General features: G+C 38.0%; 1 protein-coding gene across 6 annotated transcripts in view; it reads left to right on the forward strand.

The window, feature by feature from the left end:
* Positions 1–25393, forward strand: part of CUL4A (cullin 4A) — a 42025-nt gene extending 16632 nt beyond the window's left edge. Inside the window, exons 9-20 of one of the 6 annotated variants that reach the window (XM_042805813.1) lie at positions 1711–1778; positions 4651–4769; positions 7360–7552; positions 8941–9045; positions 10808–10918; positions 11233–11318; positions 12334–12441; positions 13673–13786; positions 14970–15075; positions 21681–21853; positions 22640–22792; positions 23089–25391. In XM_042805813.1, coding sequence (XP_042661747.1) covers positions 1711–1778; positions 4651–4769; positions 7360–7552; positions 8941–9045; positions 10808–10918; positions 11233–11318; positions 12334–12441; positions 13673–13786; positions 14970–15075; positions 21681–21853; positions 22640–22792; positions 23089–23184 — 1432 coding nt within the window. In that variant the 3' untranslated portion in view covers positions 23185–25391. Of the gene's footprint in view, positions 1–1710; positions 1779–4650; positions 4770–5604; positions 6864–6896; positions 7173–7359; positions 7553–8940; positions 9046–10480; positions 10753–10807; positions 10919–11232; positions 11319–12333; positions 12442–13672; positions 13787–14969; positions 15076–21680; positions 21854–22639; positions 22793–23088 lie in introns of those variants that run through there. The other 5 variants (XM_042805814.1, XM_042805815.1, XR_006166763.1 and 2 more) reach the window with 5 other exon arrangements.
* The last annotated feature ends 622 nt before the right edge of the window (positions 25394–26015 follow it).

Raw genomic sequence — 26015 nt, forward strand, 5'->3', positions numbered from 1 at the left:
GGTAGTTGACTTTGAGGTACCTTCAGGCTCATTTGTTATCTAGCAGTCAAGATAAATACTCATTCCGTCTGCTTGTTAGGAAATAGTGCTCTGCCTCTCAGTCCCAAGCAGATGAATTGTCCCTACTTCCCCTGTAGGCAGAATAAGTCTTCAGGGGCAAAGGATAGTATTTTATACAACCTTGACTCCTGCTGCTGTTGGAGACAGTCAGCAGCCATAGATAACAGTAGATGGAACTTCAAGCAGTATGAAAGTGATCATGAAAATGCCATATGTGTTAAGACCAAGGGTCTGTCTAACTGGTATTTCATGCTTGCTTTTGACCACTGAAGGGAAAGAATAGAGTAAGTGTATGTGGTGCCCTGATCTCTCCTAATATCTTCCCGGTTTCAGCTCAGGGTGTTTCCTGAACCTACTGTGGCTTATCTGTTTGCATCTCTTTCAAATACTTGCACTGTTTCACTGGCATTCACATAAGCTTTTCCATCTGTGCCAGACTTTGGCAAAGCGTTCCCCTGGTGCACTAGCCACCACGTGATAAATTGCCTCCTTTTGTTTAAGCCTGGCTCCCAGTACCATCACTGATGACCCCAGTTCTTGAGTTGGAAGGGAAGGTGATCAGGCAGTTCCCTTTCACCTTTTCCCTGCCTGGCAATGCTCTGTATCCCTGCTAAGTCATCTCTTTCCCAGAAAGAAGACTCTGCACACCTACAGTTGTTTCTCTTGTAGCTGCTGCCGCGTGCTTTGATCATCCCTGTTCCTTTGAACCTTTCCAAATTCTAATTTAATCTTTTTAAGATGAAGGGTCTAAAACTGTGTATTGAATGGAAGGTCAGGCAAGTCACCGATGCGCTGTTTCAGGAAAGGTGGTGTCTGAGCAAGGGTAGGGACATAAAGTGAATGCTGCCGTGTAAAAGGCTTCCATCAATCCGAGTTGAGCACCTAGAAAATCTAAATTAAGGGTCTGAGAACCAGTTTTATAAAACTTAGAAAGAAGTGGTTGGTGTTTTGTTGTCATATTGTGAGCAGTGGTGGAAGTTTAAATGTTGAAGTTAATTTTCCCTTTGCACTTCAGGAATTTCTTTCTTCTTTTAGGCCATAAAAGATGTAAAGAAAAACTTGCCTTTATTTTTCAGGCCTGTCTAAAGTGAATATATCAGACAAGTATTTCGTTAATAGTAAAAAGTAGGGAAAATTCAAGGACAAATTTAAAATGTTTTGCAAAGTTGAATCTTGTGGTTCTAGCTCAATTTATGCTTATGTAGGTGCGTAACACAATTAGATGAGAATCTTGAGTTTAGAACATCACCAGCATGTGTTGTGCCGTTTTGGAGTTCAAACCCTTGGAGGTTTTTGTTTTGTTTTGTTTCTTTGCTTCTTTGTTTCCAAAAAAATGTCGATTTGTCTTTTTTCCAGGAATGTTTTTGTATTGATTTTTTTATATCGAAGCTTCTCTATCCTACTGTGTAAGAACTTGCTTTTTTAGTATTCATACCCAAATTTATTTTTTAATTACATATGTGGTTCATTGTTTTCTTTCTTGACTTCTATCACATGTGACATTTTTGTCTTAATTTGTAGCTTCTGTTTTAAGTAGAAAATTGTTGGATTTTTTTGTGTTATAATGTAAGTTATTTACAAATACAGTGTGACAGGAGGTAATTCCCTTATACTCTGATACTTCTAATATACTTTTCTTGCCTTATTTAGGAAACCACTGATTGCTTGTGTGGAGAAACAGCTACTAGGAGAACACTTATCAGCTATTTTGCAAAAAGGTATTTTTAAAACAATTAATACAATATACAATAGGCAACAGGTTCTCATGCTCTGCAATAACTATAAACTCCACAGCTTTTATTTAAGGAGGTATATTAGCCATGGGAAAAACTTCCACAGATACAGAAAGCCAACCCTATGACTGTTGCACCCACTGTGGCAAGTAAATTGTGTATGTGGAAACAAATATCTAAAATATAATTCTGTATTTGTAAAAGCTGCTAAACCTCCTAAATCTGCATTGATTTGCAGCAGTGGGGTTAGGAATTAGACCTTTGGAACTCCTTATTTCCTAGAATTAGATGAACTTCTAAGTGAGCCCAGCAGTTACTGTTGTAGCTTCTTTTATGTGATAATGATACAGCTCAAGAGCAGTAGCTTCACATACTCTCGTGATTGTGTATAGTTCAAGAATCATGAGTTATTGGAACTGACAACATTCCAAGGCAATGAACTCTTTCATATGCTTTTGTCTGTATTTTACCTTTTGTCTGGCAATTTCATATAAGAGCTGCAGTCTTCTTAGGAAGTCCTTATTCAGACATTAGTGTCTTCAAATCACCATTTCTTTGTTCCTCTTTAACTTTTAATCTCTCATTTTTCACTGAATTTCTGGGTTTGGTCAGTATTCCCTGATCTTTTAATACTTTAAATGATCCTTTCCTTTTAATGCAGTAGCTTTATTTTAGGTTTTAGATCTTCTAGCAAATTGTCCTTTTATCTTCCTTTCCTTCACTGCTGCAAAACAGATGCCCCTAGCAGTCTGGTGTCTTGGAGCTCCATCGCATCCATATTTGTTAATATTTTCAGGTTGTTATACATACCCCTTTCATTTCTTTCTTCATCCCCTTTAAAGACAGATGTATGCTCACAGTTTTCTCCAAACTACTCTGGGAATAGGCTACTTCACTGTTTTCAATACATTTATTAAAAATAAGCATGGTTACTCCATCTTAGCTATTCTTAAGCTTATCATAATCAGAAGGTAAGATTAATTAATTTTTTGTTGATATAGGTCAATTTTCCTTGCTCTTTAATTCGAGTATTATTTTTAAGTAACTTTTCCAGTGACACATTTGTTTATCAGTTAACCTGAACTTTTTCTTGCTTTATAATGTATATGTACCATTCATGTAAATACGGAGAGATTTGTACATTTTTCTAGTTACTGTGTTTTAGAACTGTAGTATGGTTGTACCAGCTTTTGCATTCTATGTCTGCACTTAAAAAGAAAAAAGTATATCTAACATCACTTGACTTGCATAACTTTCTGCATTCATTTGTTCCAGAGCACATTGTAATTTGTTATAATATCCCAGTATTCTGTGTAAGTAGATGATGATACTGCATTTTTTTAGGCATGTGATATAGTCAGTTTGATGCAGGGGGAAAAAAGCTTACAAATGCAGGGTATGTATAAGAAACTTCCTTTTCTTGTATAACTACAATTGCCATTGACTAGATGTTGATGGGTTTTTTAATTGTGAGTATAATAATTTTTTCCAAGACTGTGGCAGTGCTTTCTGGAAGTTGTGTGAAGACGTGTGTCAGAGGACTTTCCTGTGTGTCTTTTTTCACTTGTCAAATATGTGACAAAATATTTTTTCCAGTCGCAGATCTCATATGCCAGAGGAATAAGGAAGGCTAAAATTTATCATCTAGGTTATAATAAAGTAGTTAGTGTATTGGTGTCTTTAAATGAATAGGAGGTGATGCTTGAATGTGATGGAATGGGCATTTCTTAATTCCCTGTTCAGTGCCAAAAGAACACCCATCACATGTGTTCAAGACTCTGTAATCTGTTGTCTTACATGTAAATTATGTCCATTCTTCTGATATCTCAAAAGTTTAGGAAATCTCAAAATATCAGGCAAAGGTTTACCTGACATTCTTGAACATTTGTTGCCTTTCTGAACATGTAAGTTATAATATACAGTGAAAGTATTTGTAAAATGGAGAATATAGTTGAAAATGAGATAATTCAGTAGTGATTGAAAATCCTTTGTAATCTAACGCCATATAAAATTGGAATTAATTAAGTATATTTTGTGAAGTAGGACAGTTGTATGGTGTGAGCTACACTGACAGTGTGAATTGTCAACCTGTGTAAAATCAAGCTTTCTGGATTGAAAAAAATGTCATAAATCTTAGATGCTACTCTCCCATATTACTAAAGCCTCTGTCACCAACACCAGACAATGCATCTCTGATTACATTGGAACTACATTCATCATATTCTCAGACGTGAAAATGTGTATGTACTTGTTATATGCTTCACATTTTGCCTTAAGCTCCACTTCTCCATTTGTTAGTCCAAAGCTTAGTCTTATGTAGGGTGAATCAATACAGGCAAAAGTTGCTTGGAAGGAGTTTGTAGTCTTGTGTTATTCCATCAGTATGAGAGTAGACAGTCCATAGCACATTCTTAATCTAAACACATGGCTCACCACGGTCCACAGAAGAAATCTTGCAAAGTATTTATCTTTACTTCAAAATTGAGACAGTCTACTTAGCTTACTCTTTTCTGACATTATTTAGAGGTTCTTGGTAAAACTGTACCCTTCAAATCAAGCACTGTTCATAAACATTCTGCAAAGGGCTTACAGTCAACACTTTGTTGGGAAAGTACTTCAGCTGAAATAGTTTTAAAATATGCTGTAAATAATTTCAGCCAGTTTAAACAAGGGGATGTGTTAACCCTGAACATACCACTTGCTGTCAGAAATTTAGTCTTAAAAAGTTCATACTTTTTAAGCACACTGGAGGGTCTTGTCTTTTTATGTATTTCATAGAGATTTTTCTAAAATATTTCTAATTTTATTTATGCAGCTGTATTAAAATTTGCTATTTCTTCTTATTTCATTTTTTTAGGGCTTGATAACCTGCTCGATGAAAATAGGATATCAGATTTGACCCAGACATACCAGCTGTTCAGCCGGGTAAAAGGTGGGCAGCAGATCCTTTTGCAGCATTGGAGTGAATACATCAAGGTATTTCAAAGATCTCTTACTAGTGTAAAAATTTATGCTGTTATCATATATTTCTTCTGTCAAAAACAAGAATAATATGTAGGTGTATGCATCAAAATTCTGTTTTAAGCAAATATGGGGAGGGATGTTGATGCTTCCCCCCCAGTAACAGTCACAGGATGAGAAACGGCGAGACCTAAGTTTTGCTTTTAAATTTCTGCTTGGAAATTGCTTTCCTTATAGGTTTGAATGTTATACAAGAAGTTATTTTGGTTTGCTTTGCTTTTAAATAGAGCCACATGCACATGTGTTCAGGGTGTGCTGGACTGTACTATGTCTTGTGTTTTGCTACAAATACACTCAAATGTTTACAAATCTGCAAAATCAGTGGAACATCAGCATGTAGTTATTCTGCTGCAGGTTAGCAGTGCTACGTGTAACCAACCTACAGCAGTGCTGATAAATGTTCAAGCTACTTGGAACTGAATAATCCGCTTGAAAATAATACGTCATCAAAGTTGTATTTAGATGCTTCAGGTTTATTTTGCTAGACATACTGTGCATATAGTATGCTGCCCCAGAGAGCTTGCACTCCAGTGCTCTCGCAAGATGAAAGCAGGAAAGCTTCACAGAAGATATTTCTCTCTGGAATTGATAATTCCTGATGTGGTGGTTCTCCCCTGAATCACTCGTGTTCCTCAGCCTTCAGGACTAAGTTCACCTCACTTCATTTCAGGGGTGCCTTTCCTGCACACCCACGTCTGGAGTTTGGCATGGTCGACCAGTGTGCAGCCCATGGGAGTGGGACACAGTCACCCCTCTGCTCCCCAGAACTGAGGTGGAGTTTGCTCCGCAGGGTGTCATCCAGGGTCCCCACATGCAGCCCGTGGATCCATAGGCAGCTGGGCCAACTGAACAACTTGCTGTGGCTGAAAAGGAACATCTTTCTTCTTCCTTGCTCCCAGATCACACTTAACCCTTGTGCTGCCTGCCACTCCAGAGACTTTTGTGATCTGTTTTAACACAGTACCTGGGCAAGATCAGTTTTATGCCAGGATTAGTAAGCTAAAGAGGCTAACAGAAAAGTCCATGTGCTGGCCCAAGGGACGAAGCAGGAGTTCGGGACAGGTAGGGGAAGGGGGACCAGAACCTCTCCTTTCATAGCAGCAAGTTGATAAATTGGTTTGTCATAGCTGATGTCTCACAGAATCAGGCCTTGTATGGCTTTGTTTTTAAGCAATTTTTTTACAGACTCAAAAAGCTAGAAACCGTTTTCCATAGTGTCAGTGAATCTCCTCCTTTCAAACATTCTGTATGACAGTGCCTTAAAGTGAGGCCTCAAGAACTTTCATCTTGTGAGCCCATGAAGGACAAAGCACAGAGAGCGTGCCGAGAGACAGGGGTGATGGTCTGTGCTCTACTGTAGTCACCTTTTTATGATTTCAGAGGTACCACTTAGCTTTCTGTATCTTGGTTTGCCATTTACGAAGCAGGAAGTGCCCTGCAGTTTATGAACATAACTGACAGAGACTGTGAGGTGTCCAAATGCCGTGTTAATGAAGGGGAAATCATGCTAAGTGTAAGATATGATGGACTAGATGATCTTCAGAGGTCCCTTCCGACCCAAACCATTCCGTGATTCTGTGATACACATACTTGAATCTAAGGACCTTAGACAGCCTTGCGTTTGGCTTCACTCTGATATGTTACTTGAGAAAGATCTCAATGAAAGGTGACAGTTGATAATTAGATATTGAAGTGGAAATTCTGAGGTTTGGGAGGGATTTCCCCGTCTCTCTTTGACTGTTGTTGTTGCTACCATACTTCAGTTCATGAAAATATACCAATTGAATACTCTTCTGCTGTTACTGTGCAGATGTTCCTCTTTCCCACCTTGGAAAACCGATCATTCTGTCTCTGGTGCTGATCAGTGTTACTAAGTAATTGTAAATTGTCTGATAGGTTAAAATCCTTGCTTACAGGATATTTTGGTTCACTAGACAAATGGTATTGTACATCTGAATTTTAAGATAATGAATGTATGGACAAGAAGAGAAGGTCAAGACTATGGCTGTTTCTTACAAATGGGAAAGTTTTGGTTTATTGCAAGTCAGCTTTTTTTTTTTTTTTTTTTTTTTTGCTTTTAAGCCCTTGCTGAAAGAGAAATCTTGGAGTGATGAGCAGCAGTTGAATTTTCACCACCTGTTCCATCAATAGAGCTGGATTCAAGAAAAAGTTTTCTGTTACACTTAACGTTTCTGGGGCAGTTTCCATATAGTTTCTTTTACATGAATCATGTAGTTCTGTATCTAACTGTAAACTTGCACATCATAGTCGTGTCTACTGTGTATATTTTATTTTTTTTTAGCTTTTGTCTTAAATGTATATAATCTTTAAATCAAACAATAATGTTTGAAATCCATTAATGTGTGTCTGGATTTTTATTTTAAATCTCAATGCATCTCATTTTTTGAAAACTTGAAGTCATATAAGTAGCTCTGTAAAAAAAATTATTCTTTCTGATGATAAATTTTATAAGGGTAAATGTGTCTGTTGGGGGAGATAGGTAGCACTCTGAAGTATTTTATTATCAAAAGTGTTTGTTTTACAGAACTTTGGGACAACAATAGTGGTTAATCCTGAAAAAGACAAGGATATGGTGCAAGAGCTACTAGATTTTAAGGATAAAGTGGACCATATCATAGAAGTGTGCTTTCAGAGAAATGAAAAATTTGTAAACTTGATGAAGGAGTCCTTTGAAACATTTATCAACAAGAGACCAAATAAGCCTGCAGAATTGATAGGTACACAAATATTTTTCTGTAAAATATTTCAAAAGTCTATAGAAAGCATGGTAAGGTAATGCTGCTGAGTGTGCTAGTGCAATAGTGATGCAGTACGCGTTCTGCTTTAGGAGCCTGCTTTCTGGGACGTGAGGCAAAAGTCCACCCGGGGGTGTCGTGGGTCTGAAAGGTTTGGGTGTGCTGTTCGGTGTGCGCGCCGCTGCCCCGGCGCTGCTTCCCGCACGGGGCCGGGTGCCGGCAGCTGCGATGCCGGCGCTACGAGCGGAGCAAACGGCCGGGGGGAAGAGTAGCCGTGGCGAAAAGAGGGACCTCTCTTTAATCGTGGTAGTAGGGGAGGTCTCTGGGTGTCACGGATCTCTCGGAAAGGACTAAGTACAGCCCGTCTCACCGCCTTGAAGGCTGAAGCGGGGGGGAAGAATTTTAAAGCCTTCAGATGCAAGGAGTTTAATAGAGAAAGAAATCTTAGTACCTTGAAGGGGGAAGTAGCGCTCATTAAGGGGAATAATAATAAAGAAGACATCTTAAAAGTACTATTATTTGGTTTATCCCTGATCTGGCAAAAACTGTTCTGACTGTTTTGCCTGGAGCTGCAGCACTTTACACCAGGAGAGCATCCCACTCCTTGGTTGTTTGCTTTTCCTCTGTACGATCTTTTGCCTTTATTCAACTTATTTTGGGGCGTCCTTCTAAAACCAGCTTTATGTAGAACAAATTGCAGAACCTAGTGATACAGGCTAAAGCCATGATGTGGGCTGCTTGTCATTTGTGGATTGTGGTCCTTCAGCTCCTGCAAAGGTTTCCTTCTTACACGGAAGGTTGTATAAGGATACTAATGTGGCTTAATAAATACTTAACGAAACTCATGGCCCAACCTTATTTCTGACATTCTGAAGCTACTAACTTGAAAGCATTGCTTCTGTTTAAATTTTGGTATGCTCCTACTAAGGAGCTTGAGGGACATGGTAACGGTCGAAAAAAATGTAGTCCTCTTTGTGTTGTTTGTTTCTGTTTCTCATAAAATACATTCATATGCATTGTACGCTTCCAAAAGCATTGTTTTTCAACAAGTAATGTGCTTGCTATGACTAAAACACAAAATGTGGGAATTTCTAATGCGTTAATTTTAATTATGTATTCCTTTTTTCTTGGATTATTCCTCTTTTATGATTTTTTTCCCATTATGGCAATAATACAGTAGGGCTCTATCATTCCATTGAACGTAGGGATGGGAAAAGGGAAAATAGAAAACTGAACACTTATCGTATATTTTAACATACAGTCATATTTAACGTATAGTAGTAATATTTCAGGTGGGAGACGCTTAAATTGGTTATTTTAGATACCTATTTTTTTTAAAAAAGCTGTTAAACTGTTATATTTATTTGTAGCAAAATATGTGGATTCCAAGTTAAGAGCTGGTAATAAAGAAGCAACAGATGAAGAGCTGGAAAGGATCCTTGACAAAATCATGATCATATTTAGATTCATTCATGGTAAGAAATAACAGTTCACCTTTGATGCAATTAAAACTGTTTTCTTTGCTACTAGCAGGACTGCATTTCTCTGAATGTAAGAGATTTTTAGCATGAGTTTCTGTTCAACTTGGTCTTAAACTCAGATTGCCTTGTATCTGAAGGAGCACAATAAATGTACCAGGGAGGACAAACTTGTTCTATGGAAATTGGCGAGTTACAGTCTGCGAGTGGAGACCTAAGAGTTAGAGCTGTTGGTGAAAGCTTTTTCACATAAATTAACCATATCTGTAACCTCAACCTCTCCTCTAATGCAGAGAACAGAAAGGTTCGTATGGATTTTTCTCTTCCCTGCCCACCTCAGTGTGTTGTAGGTGCAAAGTACATGGAAACCCAGCAACTAATGATTTGTCTTTTCTCATCATGGCTGAGAATGAACACAGAGGAGAGCTCAAAATGATGGGAGAAAATGTTATTGCTGTGGTTTACTGCCTTTGAAATGCACTTCCCTTATGGATGACCCTATCTGAGCAAAACCTTTGAATGTGTTAGGAGAATTTTTGTTTTTGCTAGGTTGGATGTCAGGAAAAAAAATGTGGTTGAGTCCCGTAGAAATGTCAAATAGGTCACTGTTTTGAGGGAAGTGGGACGTGTATCCTGGGCTGGGGTGGAATAAGCAGGAACTACCCAGTTCTGTATTAGTATGATCTGAGATCTGTGGGGTTCTTTCCTCATAAAATCCCAAACAAGTGCAATATAATGGAAAAGCAGACAAGAAATCAATCGTAAAGTAGTGTAATTTGCATTATGATTTTTGTCAAATGCAAAGAGTATTGGATGGAGATGGTGAATGAAAATAGTATCACTGGCAATTTATCAGCCTAAGGGATTAATTTCTCTTACTCTGAAACTTTGACCAGCTCTTTTTCTGTTAATGTTTTTTGTAGTATTGAGCTAAAAGTGCAAATTTATTTTGAGCTGTCTAGTGCGTAAGAGTCATTTTAAGAGCAGATGATCCTTAGGAGTTAGTTCCTGGGCACGGGACTTCTCAGGAGTATCTTGATGCTGCTTCATGAAACGGCAGTTCACCAGAAGGCAGGATGGAGAGTGGAGAAGAGTGTCACAGGAATCCCTACACTGGGAGGTGTTTGCAAGGAATTAGGAGAGGCTGCTGTAGGCAGCGAAAATAGTGCCTTGATATACGGTGAATTTCCTCCTCTTTAAACTGAAACAACTTGCTGATATCTGCGCACTATCAATAGAAAAGATTTGCAGAAGCTCTCATTTAAGGTGTGAAAGTTTGTGGGTGCCTATATGACTTCTTTATTTCAAAAGGCTGTTGGCAAACCAAGTGAGAAGACTTCTGTTAATTTTTCTTCACCTTAGGCTTTTAAGGATGCTTCTTTAATACGTAGGAACCCTTTTTCTTTTTCTTTTTTTAATTTTAATAAATCAGACCACTGGAGAGAGAATGTTCTTCTGGACCCCAGAATAATTTCATGGGATTTACAGCTGATCCAATGGGAAATACAAGGCAGCACATCTTCCTGGGGAAAAAAAGAAGAAAGAAAGAAGTAAAAATTTTGCAAAATATGTTAAGAAAATATTTAAAATATAGAAAGAACAAGTCGTCTACATGCTTTTCTTCACTGTTGCATAGTGAATATTGGTCTGCTGAACAGCATGTCATGAGGAAGGCTTGTGTCACAAACCTGAAGGACAGTGATGCAAACAGAATGTATGATTTCAGTTGTATTTTATTCTTGTTTCAATTTCTATACAGGTAAAGATGTGTTTGAGGCGTTTTATAAGAAAGACTTGGCCAAAAGACTGCTGGTTGGAAAAAGTGCATCAGTAGATGCTGAGAAGTCCATGTTGTCAAAACTTAAACATGGTAGGCGTCTTCAGATGTGTTAAATTTTTATTACTTTTTGGCATGTAAATTGAAATCCTTATTTTCTCATGCTCTAAGAAGTGACAAGACAGATTTTAAGTAATAGCTGAGCATATCACAGCTTTCATTGTGCTCAGCAAGAAGTACTGGGCTTACCTCTTGGATATGTGACTGATTCATTTAATGTACCTACAGAGGAGCGAAATCCTTAATATATGTACCTATTTGTGGGTGCTCTGTCTCAGGTTAAACCTTTATTGCTTGTCCTGTGCTCCTTTGTAATTGTGGGATCTTTGCTCTAATTCATGTGACAGAATGTGGTGCTGCTTTTACCAGCAAACTGGAGGGCATGTTCAAGGACATGGAACTGTCAAAAGATGTCATGGTTCAGTTTAAGCAGGTACATTTAGCTTCTGTTTGTGAACTAAATTTTGCAATAGTGATGGGGAAGCACTTAATGGTGGTATACCTTGGATTAAGCTAAAATTAAGCAAAATGGCTTTTGAGCAGGTCCTGGTGACAGAGTCTACTTATAGTTCTATATATAGAACAGAATTAAATTATTGTGTTTCTATTCAGAGGTAATCTTATTGTACAGTTTTATTTGATTCCTTTTTAAGTAAATTGCAGTCTAAATATCACATGGTAATTTAGTAGTCTGACATATTTTAAAGTCCGTACCCCTTAATTCTGTGAACTGTTGCTGCTCTGATTAATTCTTTGTGAATAACCCACACCAGAGAAACTCCCTGAAGGTTACTAAGTGCACAGAAACCGCGTACGTCTCGGCCCCAAAGCTTCCAACCTGTTGGTGGCTGAGGAGGCACTCGGAGGAAATACTGTATATTCTCACCCTGTTGTTGTGCTTCTCCCCGGGTACCTGTTTTGGGACCTTATTGAAGACAGGCTGCTGGGGTAGAGATCTGACCCAGGACACCTGCTCCTGTAGTAAAATACTGTAGTGACTTTTCTGTCCCAGACTTTGCAGCCTGGCTTGACTGATGCTGTCCTCAAATTATATGAAAATGTTTTGTCTAACAGATGTGGAAGTCCCCGGAGATCTTTTTGGTCTTTATAGTTCTTGCCCTAGCTTCTGATCAGAAGCTTTTCTTTTGCTTTATTTGCATGTGATTGAAGTTCCTTTGACCTTAATACCCTGTAAGGACAGCAGTCTAGGATACTTCAAGGCATGTTGTTCTTTTCTTTTTACTTCCCAACACTCGCTGTGTTTTGAAACTGGGGAGGGGGTGCATTAAAGTCATTCAAAATCCTGGTAGAACATACCTAACCAAGGATGTGGCCTGTAGAAATTTTTTATTCTTACATTAATTTTAAATTTCTAATTGAATTATATATGTTTTCTAATTTAGCAGGCAGACAGTATACTTGAATTATTTTTATCTCTTATATTTTAGTATATGCAGAACCAAAGTGACCCAGGAAATATAGACCTGACAGTAAATATATTAACTATGGGATACTGGCCAACTTATACACCTATGGAAGTCCACTTAAATTCGGAGGTTAGTGTTTGAATATTTCTTCTAAATGCACTTTACAGAGTAGAATCACAATCACTGTCATAGGGTGAACTAATGCCTTTCACGTAATGTTTTTCTGTTAGATACTTATATCATTTTAAAGATTCCAAAATTGCAAAAAAATTAAAATGTAGTGGATAAAACCCACTCTTTTCTGGACAATTGTTTCACTTAGTGTAGGGGTTTTTTACCTTTTTAATAATAATAACAACAACAATAATAATTAAAATAGTATTAAAATGAAATCACTGTCCTACTTAACATTGCAGTCAAGCACTTAAAAGTTTAAAACTCGACAGTTCACCTTTATTTAGTCAATCTTTAACTACATTGATTAGTCATTTTGATCTAGCCAATTGTTATGTTACTGCACGTTCTTTTTTTCTCTGTAAGATCCTTCCTCTGTTCCCTGCAATGTGTCACACAAAATTAGCCCTGGCGTTTAAATGGCATTTGCCTGAAAAGATTGCTTCCGAGTTGAGAGATTTTTGCAAAGCTCCTTTCAGTAGTGATTTAAGTTGGACTGTATACTCGGAGTCCTATTTCCTGCAGTACCTTGCTTGATCGAAAATATGGGAAGAACTTCAGAGGCCGCAGGGGATAGCAGGGTTCCCATTCAGTTCAGAAGATGTGGAAGCTTTTGTGCTCTGGCTCCTGTGGCAGCCTTTCCTCCATAGCAGCCTACTTTAGAAGGATCCAACCTGAGCCACATGCCATGAAAATGGAAGGGTAAAAAGCCCTTACGTGGAAGTAGGGGGGTATGAAGTACTAGAATCAGGCTTGAATTTGTATAGGACAAACTAAAGGAAGAACTTGGTAGCAGATGGTAAGAATCAGTGTATAGGTGTGAGATGTATGATTTTTGTCTGGTGACTTCTTGGTCAGATTCAAAATCCAAGACAAAACTAGTATTTATTTTTGAGGTTTAAAACTCTTTACAGGGGGTTTATTTTACTTTTATTTAGAAAAAAAACAAACAAACAAAAAAGGGGGGGGGAAGTTAAAAGCTATTTTTTAATTGAGACTTTCTTTTGTGCATAATAGTACCAGTGTACTTGAGAGCAGAATTTTGCTCTTTGGATTTTGTTTTTCACACAAAAACACTTACTGTGAAACATCGTTGAGGAGAATAAAGAAATTATATGTATGAAATCTTCTGGGATCACTACACTGGTATAATGCTAATAAACGTTTTTCTGTCTTTGCTTTACAGATGATAAAGCTTCAAGAGGTATTTAAAACCTTTTACCTGGGAAAGCACAGTGGTCGAAAGCTTCAGTGGCAGACCACGTTAGGGCATGCTGTCCTAAAGGCAGAATTTAAGGACGTAAGTTTGCTTGTTTGATGCTTAGTCTGTTGGGATAAAATTGCAGTCAATTATTTGGAACCTAGTCGTGTATAAATGCACTTCTGTGGAGGAACAAACACAATTCAATACTGTTATTTTGTACAGAAAGTAGGCTTTTTATAATGTAAAGTGAAATACTACCTAGCTAACAGAAGACAACAATGTGATACTTTTTGGTAACATTTATATTCATTTGATAGGAATTGTTGCTCGTTCGAATAAAGAAAGTTGCAACAAAGCAGGAAATTAATGAAAGAAAAACAGTGCAGCATCCTATTTTTAATATGAAATTGTTTTGATCAAGAAATACTAGTGACGCTTTTAGTCTGCTTCACTGATACAAAAAGAGACTGGATGGTGTTAGTCATGTAATGACTGTGGTTAAAATTTAAATGCTTGTTGAATTATTTAAGTCTTAAATAACCACAATTGTTTCTTAATGTGGTTTTGTTTTGTCTCATGGAATATCTTGCCTTGCTAATAGCACAGCTTAATTGAGCCAGAGCAAAGACAAAAAAAACTTGAATTCTTTTACCAACTCATTGTGAATATGAAACTTAGAGGTTTATGCATTATGGAACAGTAAGCTGGATAGGTTTGTAGTTGTCGATTGACAGAAGTGTTTACAGACATCTGAAGATTTTGAGTTATTTATTTTCTTTCCATCGCCTCTTTGTGCAACCATCATGGTACTGATAATACTGTCACTCTGTATCGTAGTGAACCAGAATTATCTTTTGTTTCTTTCATACTTGATCCAATGCCAAGATTTCTTTTGTATTAGTTTGCTCATCCCTCTAAAATGAGACTTGGGTCAAGCATGAAGAGATTTGCTATTGATGGCAGCAAAGCCAGAATTTCATGTATTGTAATTAAAATGAAGTAAATTATGTGAAGTAAATACAAAGCCATTCTAATGAGCTTCTGTTGTGTGCTGTATAGCTACTGTTAGAGGAGCAAAAAGACAGGTTTTAAAAATATCCCGTTTCCTCGATACTGCATTCAGGCAGATTCTTCTGCATGCTAGGCATTCTAAAATGCACATCTCCTCTTCTAGAAATAGAAAAAAGGAATGTATAGCTTCTGGAACTTGTCGGATTTGGGGGACACAATAGAAAATGCTCTGAATATTGCTTCTAATTATTTGATATTTCTTTTTTAGGGAAAGAAAGAATTTCAAGTATCACTCTTTCAGACATTAGTGTTGCTTATGTTCAATGAAGGAGATGAATTCAGCTTTGAAGAAATCAAAATGGCTACTGCTGTAGGTAGGAAGAATACTTTTTGATTCTTGAATTTATTCATTGAGTGATTGACAATATTGATCTGGTATGTAAAGGCCTAATTTTAAGAAATTTGCAATGATCATTAGGACAAACTTTGAGCCAGTAGTATGTAGACAGCAAAAGAGATGAGGAACACACACTGCTGGTGCTTCCAAGGGTAGATAAAATAGATGCTTCACAAAATTAATAGTAAGAGCTGTGTAGCGTATGGTGCTACTAACAACCTATTAGATTTACAAAATGTATTAGTGCAATTCTTAAAATTCCAGTGGCGATGAAGACTGTTGTATGTACAGATTATTTTTGCTACGTTACAGTTTCAAATACTATATTTTGAAAATGATCTCTTGTAGAACGCTATCATTGTGGCGTGATTTAGGAGAGTATTTTCAGTTGAAGTGTTCTGAGAACTTGCCCACCTGTTTTCCATCGCTGTTGTTGGAGCGCCCCATTTACAATAGGTCTAATTTTTTAAGAGCAGCAGTGTCCTGTAGGGTGTATACTTTGTAGCTGTCTCCCTCTGCACTTGAAACCTGAAGGCAGAAAGGGCAAAGAAAACCAAGGAAAAGTATAATTCTCTTTTTAAGCATCTGCAGTATCTGCCTTCTGTGTTCTTATGGTCTTGGGTGCTTTTTTTTTTTTCCCCAAATGTTTACACTTCCTTGAAATAGTTACAGCCATTGGCGTTAAGAATGATAATGCTGTCATCTCTTTACTCTCTGAACTTCTGCATCAACTAGCAGGTCCTACCCAGTAGCCCTTCACGTGTTGAATCTTAAGATCAACCCAACAGAGCAACTGCTGAAAGAGTATTTGAACCCATACAAGTACTAAAATGTTGTTAATATATTTACTACAATAGCGTAAAATAGGGATCTCAAGGATCCCTGTGGCTCAGAATGATGTCTTGCAGAAGGCAGTACAGCCTGGGTGCTCCAGTTTCTCAGCGTCAGTGCTTCAGGTTGCTTAGTCATCCGCTCCATTAATGCTAAGGGAGCTGAGGGGAACTCATGCCAGTGTGAGTGATAAGCATCAGGATAGTCAGGAGAGGCTCATTAGGTCAGAGTACAATGGTTACAGAACAAACATAAGTTCACGCAAGCCTGATCCAGATCCTGCTTTCTCATCTTGTATTGCTGTGCCTCAGAGCTTGCATTCTGGCTGCCTGACAGCAACAGATAAAATCTGCTGCATGGAAATCCATTCCATTATAGCACGGTAGAAAGGATTTCAATAGACTGTTTTTAAGGCACCTGGCTAGAATTGATAGTTGGGAGCTGCCTGTATGGTGTTATGTCATTGCACTGAGTGCCATGCCTGTGTTTCTCTCCCCTATGGGGAAATGGTATAGGAATGCGGGTAATGAGGACAGTTCATGGTCCATGGGGTTCCCGTGGGGCTAGGGTGGAAGACATAAAATCTCTGCCTTGCCAGGCTCTACCTACACAAGGCTTTTGGAGCTGCTCTAGAGAGGCCCCATTCCCAGCTAGCTGTCAACCTACTTCTAAAGAGGAGGAAACTCTTATGGCCAGAAATGTTGTCAGAAACAGGTCCCACCCTGTGCCCTTCCTGCCTCCTGCTACCTGGATGATCCTTTTGCTCAGCAGTACCCTGTCAAAGGCTGGTATCCTAGCTAGTTGAAAAAAAAAAAAAAAAAAAAAAAAACAAAAAACCAAAAAAACAGAAATTCAGTTATTAGAAAAAGTAGCTGAATTTTTGAGGCAGCTGCTTGGTGAATTGGCCGCTAAGGGCAGAGGTGCTGACAGCCAGACTCTCAGAGACTGTCCTGGATGAACCAGATGTCCTGGGTCATGGGTACAAATAACAAGACATGGTAGGAGGGCAAAACCTGGGCATTGGGGTTGCCATAGAAACTGTGTCTAAATGTTCTAAACATCATGTGCAGGGCTAGACAGATGGGCAGAATTGCAGTATATGCTCATGTATGGAAGAGGTTCGAGATTTATTAGGAAGTGCGAAAGGCTTTGAAACAGGAGGAACCTGTACGAGAAGGGTGGACTCCATCTAAATTCAAAGGGAGTGAAGTTGCTGGCGCATTTTAATGCTTTAGAAAGACTGTAGGGATTGTCAGACTTCTCCCTCCACCATCTAAAAATAACGTAGTGGATCTGAGTTCAGAGCATTGGAATAAAGATGGAAGACATGGGACAGCTTCTTCAGAAGGAACAGTTGTATGTGCTAGGACTAAACTAAGTAGATCAAAAGGTAAATAGAAATCCATGAATGAGGATTTGTTTTCGTACTTGAAAAAGCTAGAGGCAAAAAACAAAAAACAAAACAAAAAACCAAAACCACCAAACAAAATGAGCACGTGGTGGTGAAAACTAAAGAGCATGTTGTAATAGCTGGAAGTTTACAGAATTCAAGGGGACACATTCAGGGAAGAGCAAAGCACTGAAGGTTTCTCAACACACGGAAACCACCCCCGGCTTAGGAAGTCCCTGAGCCCGAAGCGATTGGAGAGGAGGAAAAGCAGGGAAGTGTGGAGCTGTGTTAGCTTTGCTTTTATGTGCTCCCCTATGTTCACCTGCTCCTGGTCACTGCTGGATCAGGATGCTGGGCTAGGTGGACCTTCTGACCCAGGGTGCTTGTTCTTCAGTTCGAAACTAAACACTGAAAGGAATACTGAACCTCCCAACTCTGAAGAATTAGCCCTGACCGCTTCCCTTACTTCGGTGTTCACATGTGCCAGCTCTTTTTGGGGGGTGGTGAAAGTCTTGTGTAGTTTTTAGTCAATTAACATGTGTTTATGTTGAGACCCTATTATGAGTTGTTACCCGGTCTTTGCATATTGGTGTTTACTGCAGAGGTGTTCAAAGGGCCATATACATGCCATAGGGCAGAATAAAATACTGCAAGTTGAAGTGTCAATAAAGGGTTTAGAACAGATGAGTAAATCAAACAGTAAATTAGACCACCACCAACTGAATAGTATTCGCTCTGAAGTTTTACAGGAATCTGTCTAGATTATAATTTAAGCGAGCCTTAGTGCAAGCTTGACAAGAGCAATGCTAAATTTCTTATTTATTTTTTACATTCATGGGGTAATTCTGCAGATTACTGTGGGGTGGCAGGTCTGTATTGGGAAGAACAGAATTGGTAGGCCCATGGATAAGTGTCTATTAGGGAAGAGCCAGCATGATTTGTGTGATGCATGATTTTCCTTTCAGATTCCTAGAGTCAGCACACATATGCACAGTCATAATTGTGCACTTGGCTTTTAAAAATTTCTTGATAAGATTATCTCACAAGCTCTAAAATAAACTAAATTTTCATGGTTTGAGTGGGAAGTTCCTCTTAGGGGTGAATAATTGATTAAAAGATAGAAAACAACAGGTAGAAATGAATGGGGCAGCATTCATAGTGAAAGCAAGCTCTTCATTTGGATCCTCAGGTATTATTCAACATGGCCTTTAATGATCTGAAGGAGATGAATACTGCTGTGATAGAATTTGATGCCGATTCCTTAGGAAGGTCAAATTGGAAACGTCTAAAAAAAGTTACAAAAGGATCTCACACTGCTGAACCACTAGGAGATCAAATGGCACCCCGTGTTGATGAATAGAAATGTATCTGGGGCGAGGGGAGGAGGAACCTTAACCACATGTCAGAGATTGGCTTTGGGCATGGCTGCTCAGGAATGAAGTTGTGCTGTCGTTGTGTCCCCTGAAAACATCAACTGAAAGTTCATCAGGAAGGGCAAACCGCATGCTGGTAACCTCTGGGGAAGTTACTGAGAACAGAGCAGAAAGCATCATTGTGCGTTGTGTGTGCTTGTGTTTGGATACTTCATAAATTTCAGCATAGCCCATCTCTGCAGGTCTATAGTAGAATTAGATAAGGACAAAGAAAGATGAGAAGAAACATGGAAGGTATAGAAAAATTCCCACGCAGAGGATGAAGAGTTCATCTCTTAAACTTAGGGCATGATTATTTGGAGAGAGGTGAAAAGGAGGAAAGACAGCAGTCTGTAGAATTACGAATGGTTTAGAGACAGTGAGTAGTGAATTCATTAGCTGTCACAGCACGAGAATTCAGGCACCTTTTAGCTTCTCCAGCTGTTACTAATCAAGTCAAAGAGCCCATGTTGGGCAAGGCAGACATTTTGATCTGATCCATATAACATATAACATAGTTGTTCTCAACTGAAACAGAGTTAGCTGCCTACGATTACTGGCAGGCCTTAAAGCGCTACTTCTCAAATGTCAAATCGACTCCAGCTGAGTCAGCCCCCAACTTCTTGCACGTACACTGATTTTTAATCGAGAACACCAGAAAGGTGATCATAAGTTTTATATTCTGCTTATGTAATGCGTTCCTGTGGACCTCTTACTGTATAAGCATCGTGAATAATGTACTGGAATGAGATGTGAAGCAGTTGGGATTTTCCAGTGTTATAACAATCTGTTTGGCAAGTTTGCTACTCTTCCTTCGCCAGTTGAAGCAGCTTTAGCAGTGCTGCCACGGGGCTTCCCCGGGTCTGTCGGTCGTGTCTCCCCAACTCCTTGCTGACTACAGCGGAAGAAAGGGCCAGTCGGATAAATACCTTTCACTCAAGAGTTATGCTGATGTTATCATAAGGAAATAGTCAGTATGGTGTGACTTAAAACATTCAATCCCTTAAGCAAGCGCTTTCACAACATAAAACCTATCAGTTTGTGTTCAGTGCTGCTCTTGGCAGGGTAGGACAGCCATGTCCAGAGTTCCAGGTCTTTTAATAAGTCTTTCATACATTCATTATCTACATATATATATTTTACAGAGGTGAATATGGTATATTCTGTGGTTCTGCGTCCAGGTGCTTATTCATTTATGCAGCTTCAGTCTTAGCTACATTGCTGTGTTTAGAGTATTACAAGTTAGTTTTGCAAATGTCTTGCACTGTAAAAAGTGGGCCTCTGGATATCAAAACCCTTGAGTATTGAAACAGTTTGGGCAGCTGGTCTCCACAGGCATTCAGATATTGTCCATTGTATCTTTATATTCCATTGCCATCTAACACTCATGCATTTTCCTCATTTTAAGTAGAAGAGTACCTCATGGGAGATTACCACATTACAAAAAACAAAACAAAACAAACAAACAAAAAAAAAAAAAAAAAAGAAAAACAAACAAACAAAAACAAACCACAAACCAAACCCAAATAAAACAGCAAGTGGATTTCTGCCCCTTTTAGAACATCACTGCCTTCATCTGCATTAACTGGCCATAGTTGGAACTTGTATTTTCCAGTCACCGTTACAATAAATTTTCACCAGTCTCTTTAAAGAGATGAGATTGTCCCTGGTACATTAGGACAGTTAGGAAATGCATAAACTGTCGCTCAGAGAAAGGCTGGTTACCTTCTCTTTGGTAACCGTGCTGCCTTGAGGTGTGTTGTCCAGATATACGCCATGCTTTTACCTGCCTTTCTCAGTATCAAGAAAGCCTCTAGGAGCTGTAGTTTTTCCTTCAGTGATTGATAAGTAATCGCAGATTCCTTCCCGTTGGCATAACCTGCAAGTTAGCATGCGAGGCAGAAGCAAAGCTCCAAAGTATACCGAGTGTTTATAATAGTATCCTTGTGTTTGGACAAAAGCACAACTCAACAATCTGCATTTACTTAAGGTGAAACACACAAAAAGCATGAAATGTCTTAAATGCCTGTTCAGTCAATGTGGTTAAATGGGTTTTTTTTTTAGTAATTACAGAACAGCTGGAAGTTTAAAAAAAAAAAAAAGGAAGAAACTCCATGAAAGTTGAAGTATTTTAGAAATAATAATAGTGTTAATCTTTTACTTGGCTGCACTGCACTTCAGCACTGGATTGCAAAACTTTTCTTTCAGTGTTTAGACTAAAACTCTGTTTAGGAGATCCAGCACACTTGCTGATAATTTTATATTGTGAATAAAAGTATTCTGGAGACTGCAGAGGCTGTTTTAATGCAAAATCTTGATACTATTGATAATTATTAGAGTGTTTTAGACTTCCATTTTATCTACTTGTCCAAATGCTTTTAGCTTTAAATCTTACTAGATAAAATTTTCCTCACCCACTTGTGTCTGCTACTTTCCTGTTGTGGGGGAAGTTTGTGACTATAATAGCTGTCAGCTCTACCTTCTTGCAAAACATCTTCCTAGCAATTTAGACTTCGGGTTTTTTATTTTATTGTATACTTTCTGGTGTGTGTTAAAAATAGTGATGAAATCATAAAATAGGTGGCTTGAGTTTCTTGTCAACTGATTTTTTTTTCTTCTGAAGTCCTGTTACTACAAAACGAAACTAAAGCAATAAAACTAGGCTCATGTTAATGTGAAATCTTCTAAAACTACTGTTGGACAAAAAGCTCACTGAGATGAGCCTGCGTCTGCCTTGCTGACGTAGACATTTCTGTGCGCGCTCTTGGCACTTAACTGTGAAAGGTGTGAGACCAGGCTCAAAGGCTGGGAGTTGTTACCTCACTGGAACTTAGATGGAAGAAGGTATTAAAATAAAACTAGTAACTTTTCAGTTGTATTTCTAGATTAATCACATAAAACTCTTCATGTTTTGTTCTGCTTTCTCCCATGCTTTGAATTTCTTCACAGAGGACAGTGAATTAAGAAGAACCTTGCAATCTTTAGCTTGTGGAAAAGCACGAGTATTGATTAAAAATCCAAAGGGCAAGGATGTAGAAGATGGAGATAAATTCATCTTTAATGGTGATTTCAAGCACAAATTGTTTAGAATAAAGATCAACCAAATCCAAATGAAAGAAACGGTATGTATTTTTTTTTTTTTTGCATTCATTCAGTTTATGTTGACTGTTTATCCACACGCCCCACATGGAGAGACAGAATCTCTGCATTGAGGATGACTTGCAGAGGCAATAAAGATTTGGAAACAACTCAGGTTCCTTCCTGTGCTTGCAAATTTAGGTGCCTGTATATTAAACTGATAGGACCTTGTAGGTGTTTCAGTCCATCTTAGAAATTTCTGTGGTAAGGCTGAAGTGTTGGTACTATATTAAACTCATTAATCAAATATCACCATTTCACTTCTTCAATGGGTAAGAGAGTTATCAGTCAGGGTCGTTCCTGTTTTTGCAGTGGATGTCTTTGTTGTATTTGAACCCCAATTCTTGACACAAGGTGACATGTTTTAATCAACATAGACTTGTTTCCTTTTTGCCTTTGCGTATTAAAGTCCTTAAAAGTCAAATTGATCAGTTTGATACAAAAGACTACTGTATTTGGGCTGTCAAGATGTTTTATCTTCTCTCAAAAATCTGAATTGAGCTTTTAAGATTTAGTTTAATTTATCCAATAGATTTAAAATGAGATGTACATTATTTTTTTTCTTTACATTATCCTTAATTTTATCTTAGTCTTTAGCAGTACACTTCAGAATCACTTAGCTCTTAGCATGCAGTAATGTGCACATCTGTCTCAAAGATGAATAAGAACACACGTTTCATTTAATTGTAAAGGTTAACTATGGAAATATAATTGATTTTAAAAAGAGGAATACAAGTTGCTATGATCTGTGGTGTTGTGTTGTTCTTTAGGTTGAGGAACAGGTCAGCACAACTGAAAGAGTATTTCAAGACAGGCAATATCAGATTGATGCTGCTATTGTACGAATAATGAAGATGAGAAAGACTCTTGGTCATAATCTCCTTGTTTCTGAATTGTATAATCAACTGAAATTTCCCGTAAAGGTAACTGATTCTGGTTTTCAAACCATTCTAGGATTATGTAAAAATATGTAATATATTTTTCCATTCAGCTTGTCCGTAAGAGTAAGAAATGTGAAATATGTCTGAATGAAATCCAAAGATTAAGATACTCAAATGAGTGTGTGAACAGAATAAGAGAGAGTATCAGTAGGAAATGATACTTAAATATTTACTATGGCACATTTTCTTATGTAGCTGTTAGCAGTACTGATTTTCAAAATAAAATATAGTTGCATTTATATTACTAACTGTTCTACTAACTTCATCTTTTCTTGTAGCCTGGAGACTTGAAAAAGAGAATTGAATCTCTCATTGACAGAGACTATATGGAGAGAGACAAAGACAACCCCAATCAGTACCACTATGTTGCATAATGGTGAAGAAATACTTTTATTTCAAACAAACAAACAAAAAAAACCCCAAAATAAAAACCAAAATCATCCACTTTTATCTTCAGGACACCAAATATCTATGCTGTTCCAGACTTTCCTTTTAGCAGATTTCAGGTTGATGTATATTATTCAACCAGCTGCATGCACTGCTGTGGAAAAGAAGCAAAATGACATGTTAATTGATCATCCTTGTCAAGACTCCTTATTAATTTAAAACGTCATGGTTTTATTTCTTTCAGTTACCCTTTTGTTCTTTTGGGTTCTTCAAGATTTAGTTTTACAGTTTTGTTTAACAATGTCATTGAAGTTGGATGGAAAGGTATAATCACCTGTGTGAGAAGTACTTTTGTGATGGATGCAAGTTTAGTTTCTTCATTTATGTGTTCCCAGCTGCATCCATAAAGACCCTATATGCTGCATTCTTTAGCTACAGTGACAACCTGGGTAACTTTTTAAAAACTCTTAATTGATGAACACTTATGTAAAAGCAGTGTTATTGAAATACACTGAATTTTTGACATTATGCACCATGAAAACTTTTAAACTTGTGTTAATTTTCTTCCAAATGATTATAAACTTCAGTCTGGTTTGGATAAATCAGGTTTTGAAGTGAGATCCTTGAAGTGCCAAGAGGACAACTGTGTTCATGTGTGTAGGGAGTTGCTGGATTATTTAGCTAAGATATGGATTATTATTTTATTACTACTTTTTCTGGCTTGGGTGGCAAAGATTAGATCTGAGTCAAAGAGGCCCTACCTCATTTGAGGGCAACTGTTGTTTATCACTGTTCATGTAATTGCCGTAACATTTAGTTTTGCCTTGAAAATAACATACAGGGAACCTACTGTACAGCGTGCTCCACTTTAAAATACAAAACCTGGTTTTTTAAAAAGACTCTTATGGTCTCAATATTGTGAAGGCATAGTTTTTTTGTCTTGAAAGACTAAGGATTTTGTTGAGTACTTTGTTACATATTGTATATATGTAAGTTGATTTGAATTAAAGAATGAAAGACACTGTAGATGTTAGGTAATTGTAACTATAAGGAAGACACCTTTTGTGGTAAAACTTACAAGACTGTTTATTTTCCGGATTTGCATACTGGTGTGTTTCATTCTGAAAAAGAGCTACCAAAGTAGTTTTGATCATGGCATAAATGAGAATTTAACTGAGCAATATTTTCTTGAGAGATACCTTACTAAATTTATGTAACATGGGGTTTGTGCATCCATTAAAAGGCCACCACCTCTTCTTAAAGTAAACATTGCTAAGAGTTGACATCTCATGGATATACATATTGAAGTCCTTATTCTGTCATCTGGTGTCATTAATTGTATTGCATTCTTCTGAATTATTTTTGTTCCCTTTGTGTTTAGAAACTAAACACATTTAGTTTATTATATTTAAAGCATATTTAATAATGTAATTTAATGTAGACTTATTTTAATATTTGAATCTTCAGTTAATGCAAATAAAATCTTTGATGCATATTAATTTCTTAGCCTTTATGAGAATGTGGCACTTGAGTTTATTTGTGCAGTTTGTTCTTTAGTGTTAATTATACCATCCGCCTTGTAACTCATTTTCTGTGCGTAAGGAAGCCGATCTGATCCATCTTACTAGACTTTTTGAAACAAAAAGGAGTGTGTGCCTCACAGAAATGTAATGGCGGGGGGCTTTATCCGCACAGAAAGTTGGCAGCAATATGCAGTAACCGATCCCAGGCAGTGAATGTGTACTGCCTTCCCTTGCTGAACCCCAGCTTCCTGGTTCAGCGGTTTTAAACAATAGATTAAAAGCAGTGGTGTTATCCTGAAGATGACTGAAATGGTTCTGCCTGACGAAGAAATGTTAATTGATTAAAAGTGCTGAGATGTGCAGTTTTTCTTAATTGCCATAGACTACAACTCTTTGGCCAAATTAATCTGGTATAGCAATTAAAAATGAGTTGTTCCACGAGCAGTGGCAATAATGAAGCCTGTCTTTCTGTGATGTATGCCCTTGGTCCCCTTCTGTGTCATCTCCCCCCAAATAACCTCAAGCAGCAGTACTGCAGAGGGCTGTTCTGCCTTTCTGCTTGTGGGAGCATTGGTTTTGTTCTCCTTTATCCAACTGCTGATCTCTACCCATCCCCCAAACCTACAGAGAATGTCATGATTTCTAAAGATTTTCACTCTTCCAAATTTGCCTGAAAGTGGCTTCAGAAGTCCAAAAGTTATGTGAGAGATTGGGAGGCCAGGTGACCGTGACTCTCCTTCTCGGGTCGTCATTTTTAATTGGATTTCCTCAAATTTCTCTTCCTGGGATTTTGTATGTGCTGAACCAAGCAGGTAAGCAGGGAGTTTATTAGTCAGCATGGTAGTCACTTCTTCATAGCAAAACAGCTGCATTTGATTAATCTTTGATAGCTGGCCATAGAATTTGTCTGAGCATCCAGTCTCAACCAGCTGTTGGTTTGATGCTGGCTATTGGGGTTCATATCACCCCCCCCACAGTGTGAGGTTGCTAAACAAGGTTTCTTCCCAGAAGATCACCCACTGTTGAAGACAGCAGGCTGTAGCAAAGTAACAGATCTCCTCTGTAGCACATCTGTGTTGAGAAGGTGTCTTGAAAACCTGGATCCTGGCAATTCAGTGTCCTTGGAACAAACTGTGTAGCAGCTTCTATGGAATGACAAAAACTACAGCGGGAATCTGGGACACAGGTAGGGGCTCTCCAACATTGCCAAATCTTCCACTTTAGCTTGAAACTTTCCAGTTTAACTCAGATTAACTTAAACGTTCAGATAACTCATCCAGACCAGACATAGGTTA

Source organism: Tyto alba, unplaced genomic scaffold (assembly GCF_018691265.1).
Source record: "Tyto alba isolate M040663 unplaced genomic scaffold, T.alba_DEE_v4.0 Super-Scaffold_45, whole genome shotgun sequence".
NCBI classification, from domain to species: Eukaryota; Metazoa; Chordata; class Aves; order Strigiformes; family Tytonidae; genus Tyto; species Tyto alba.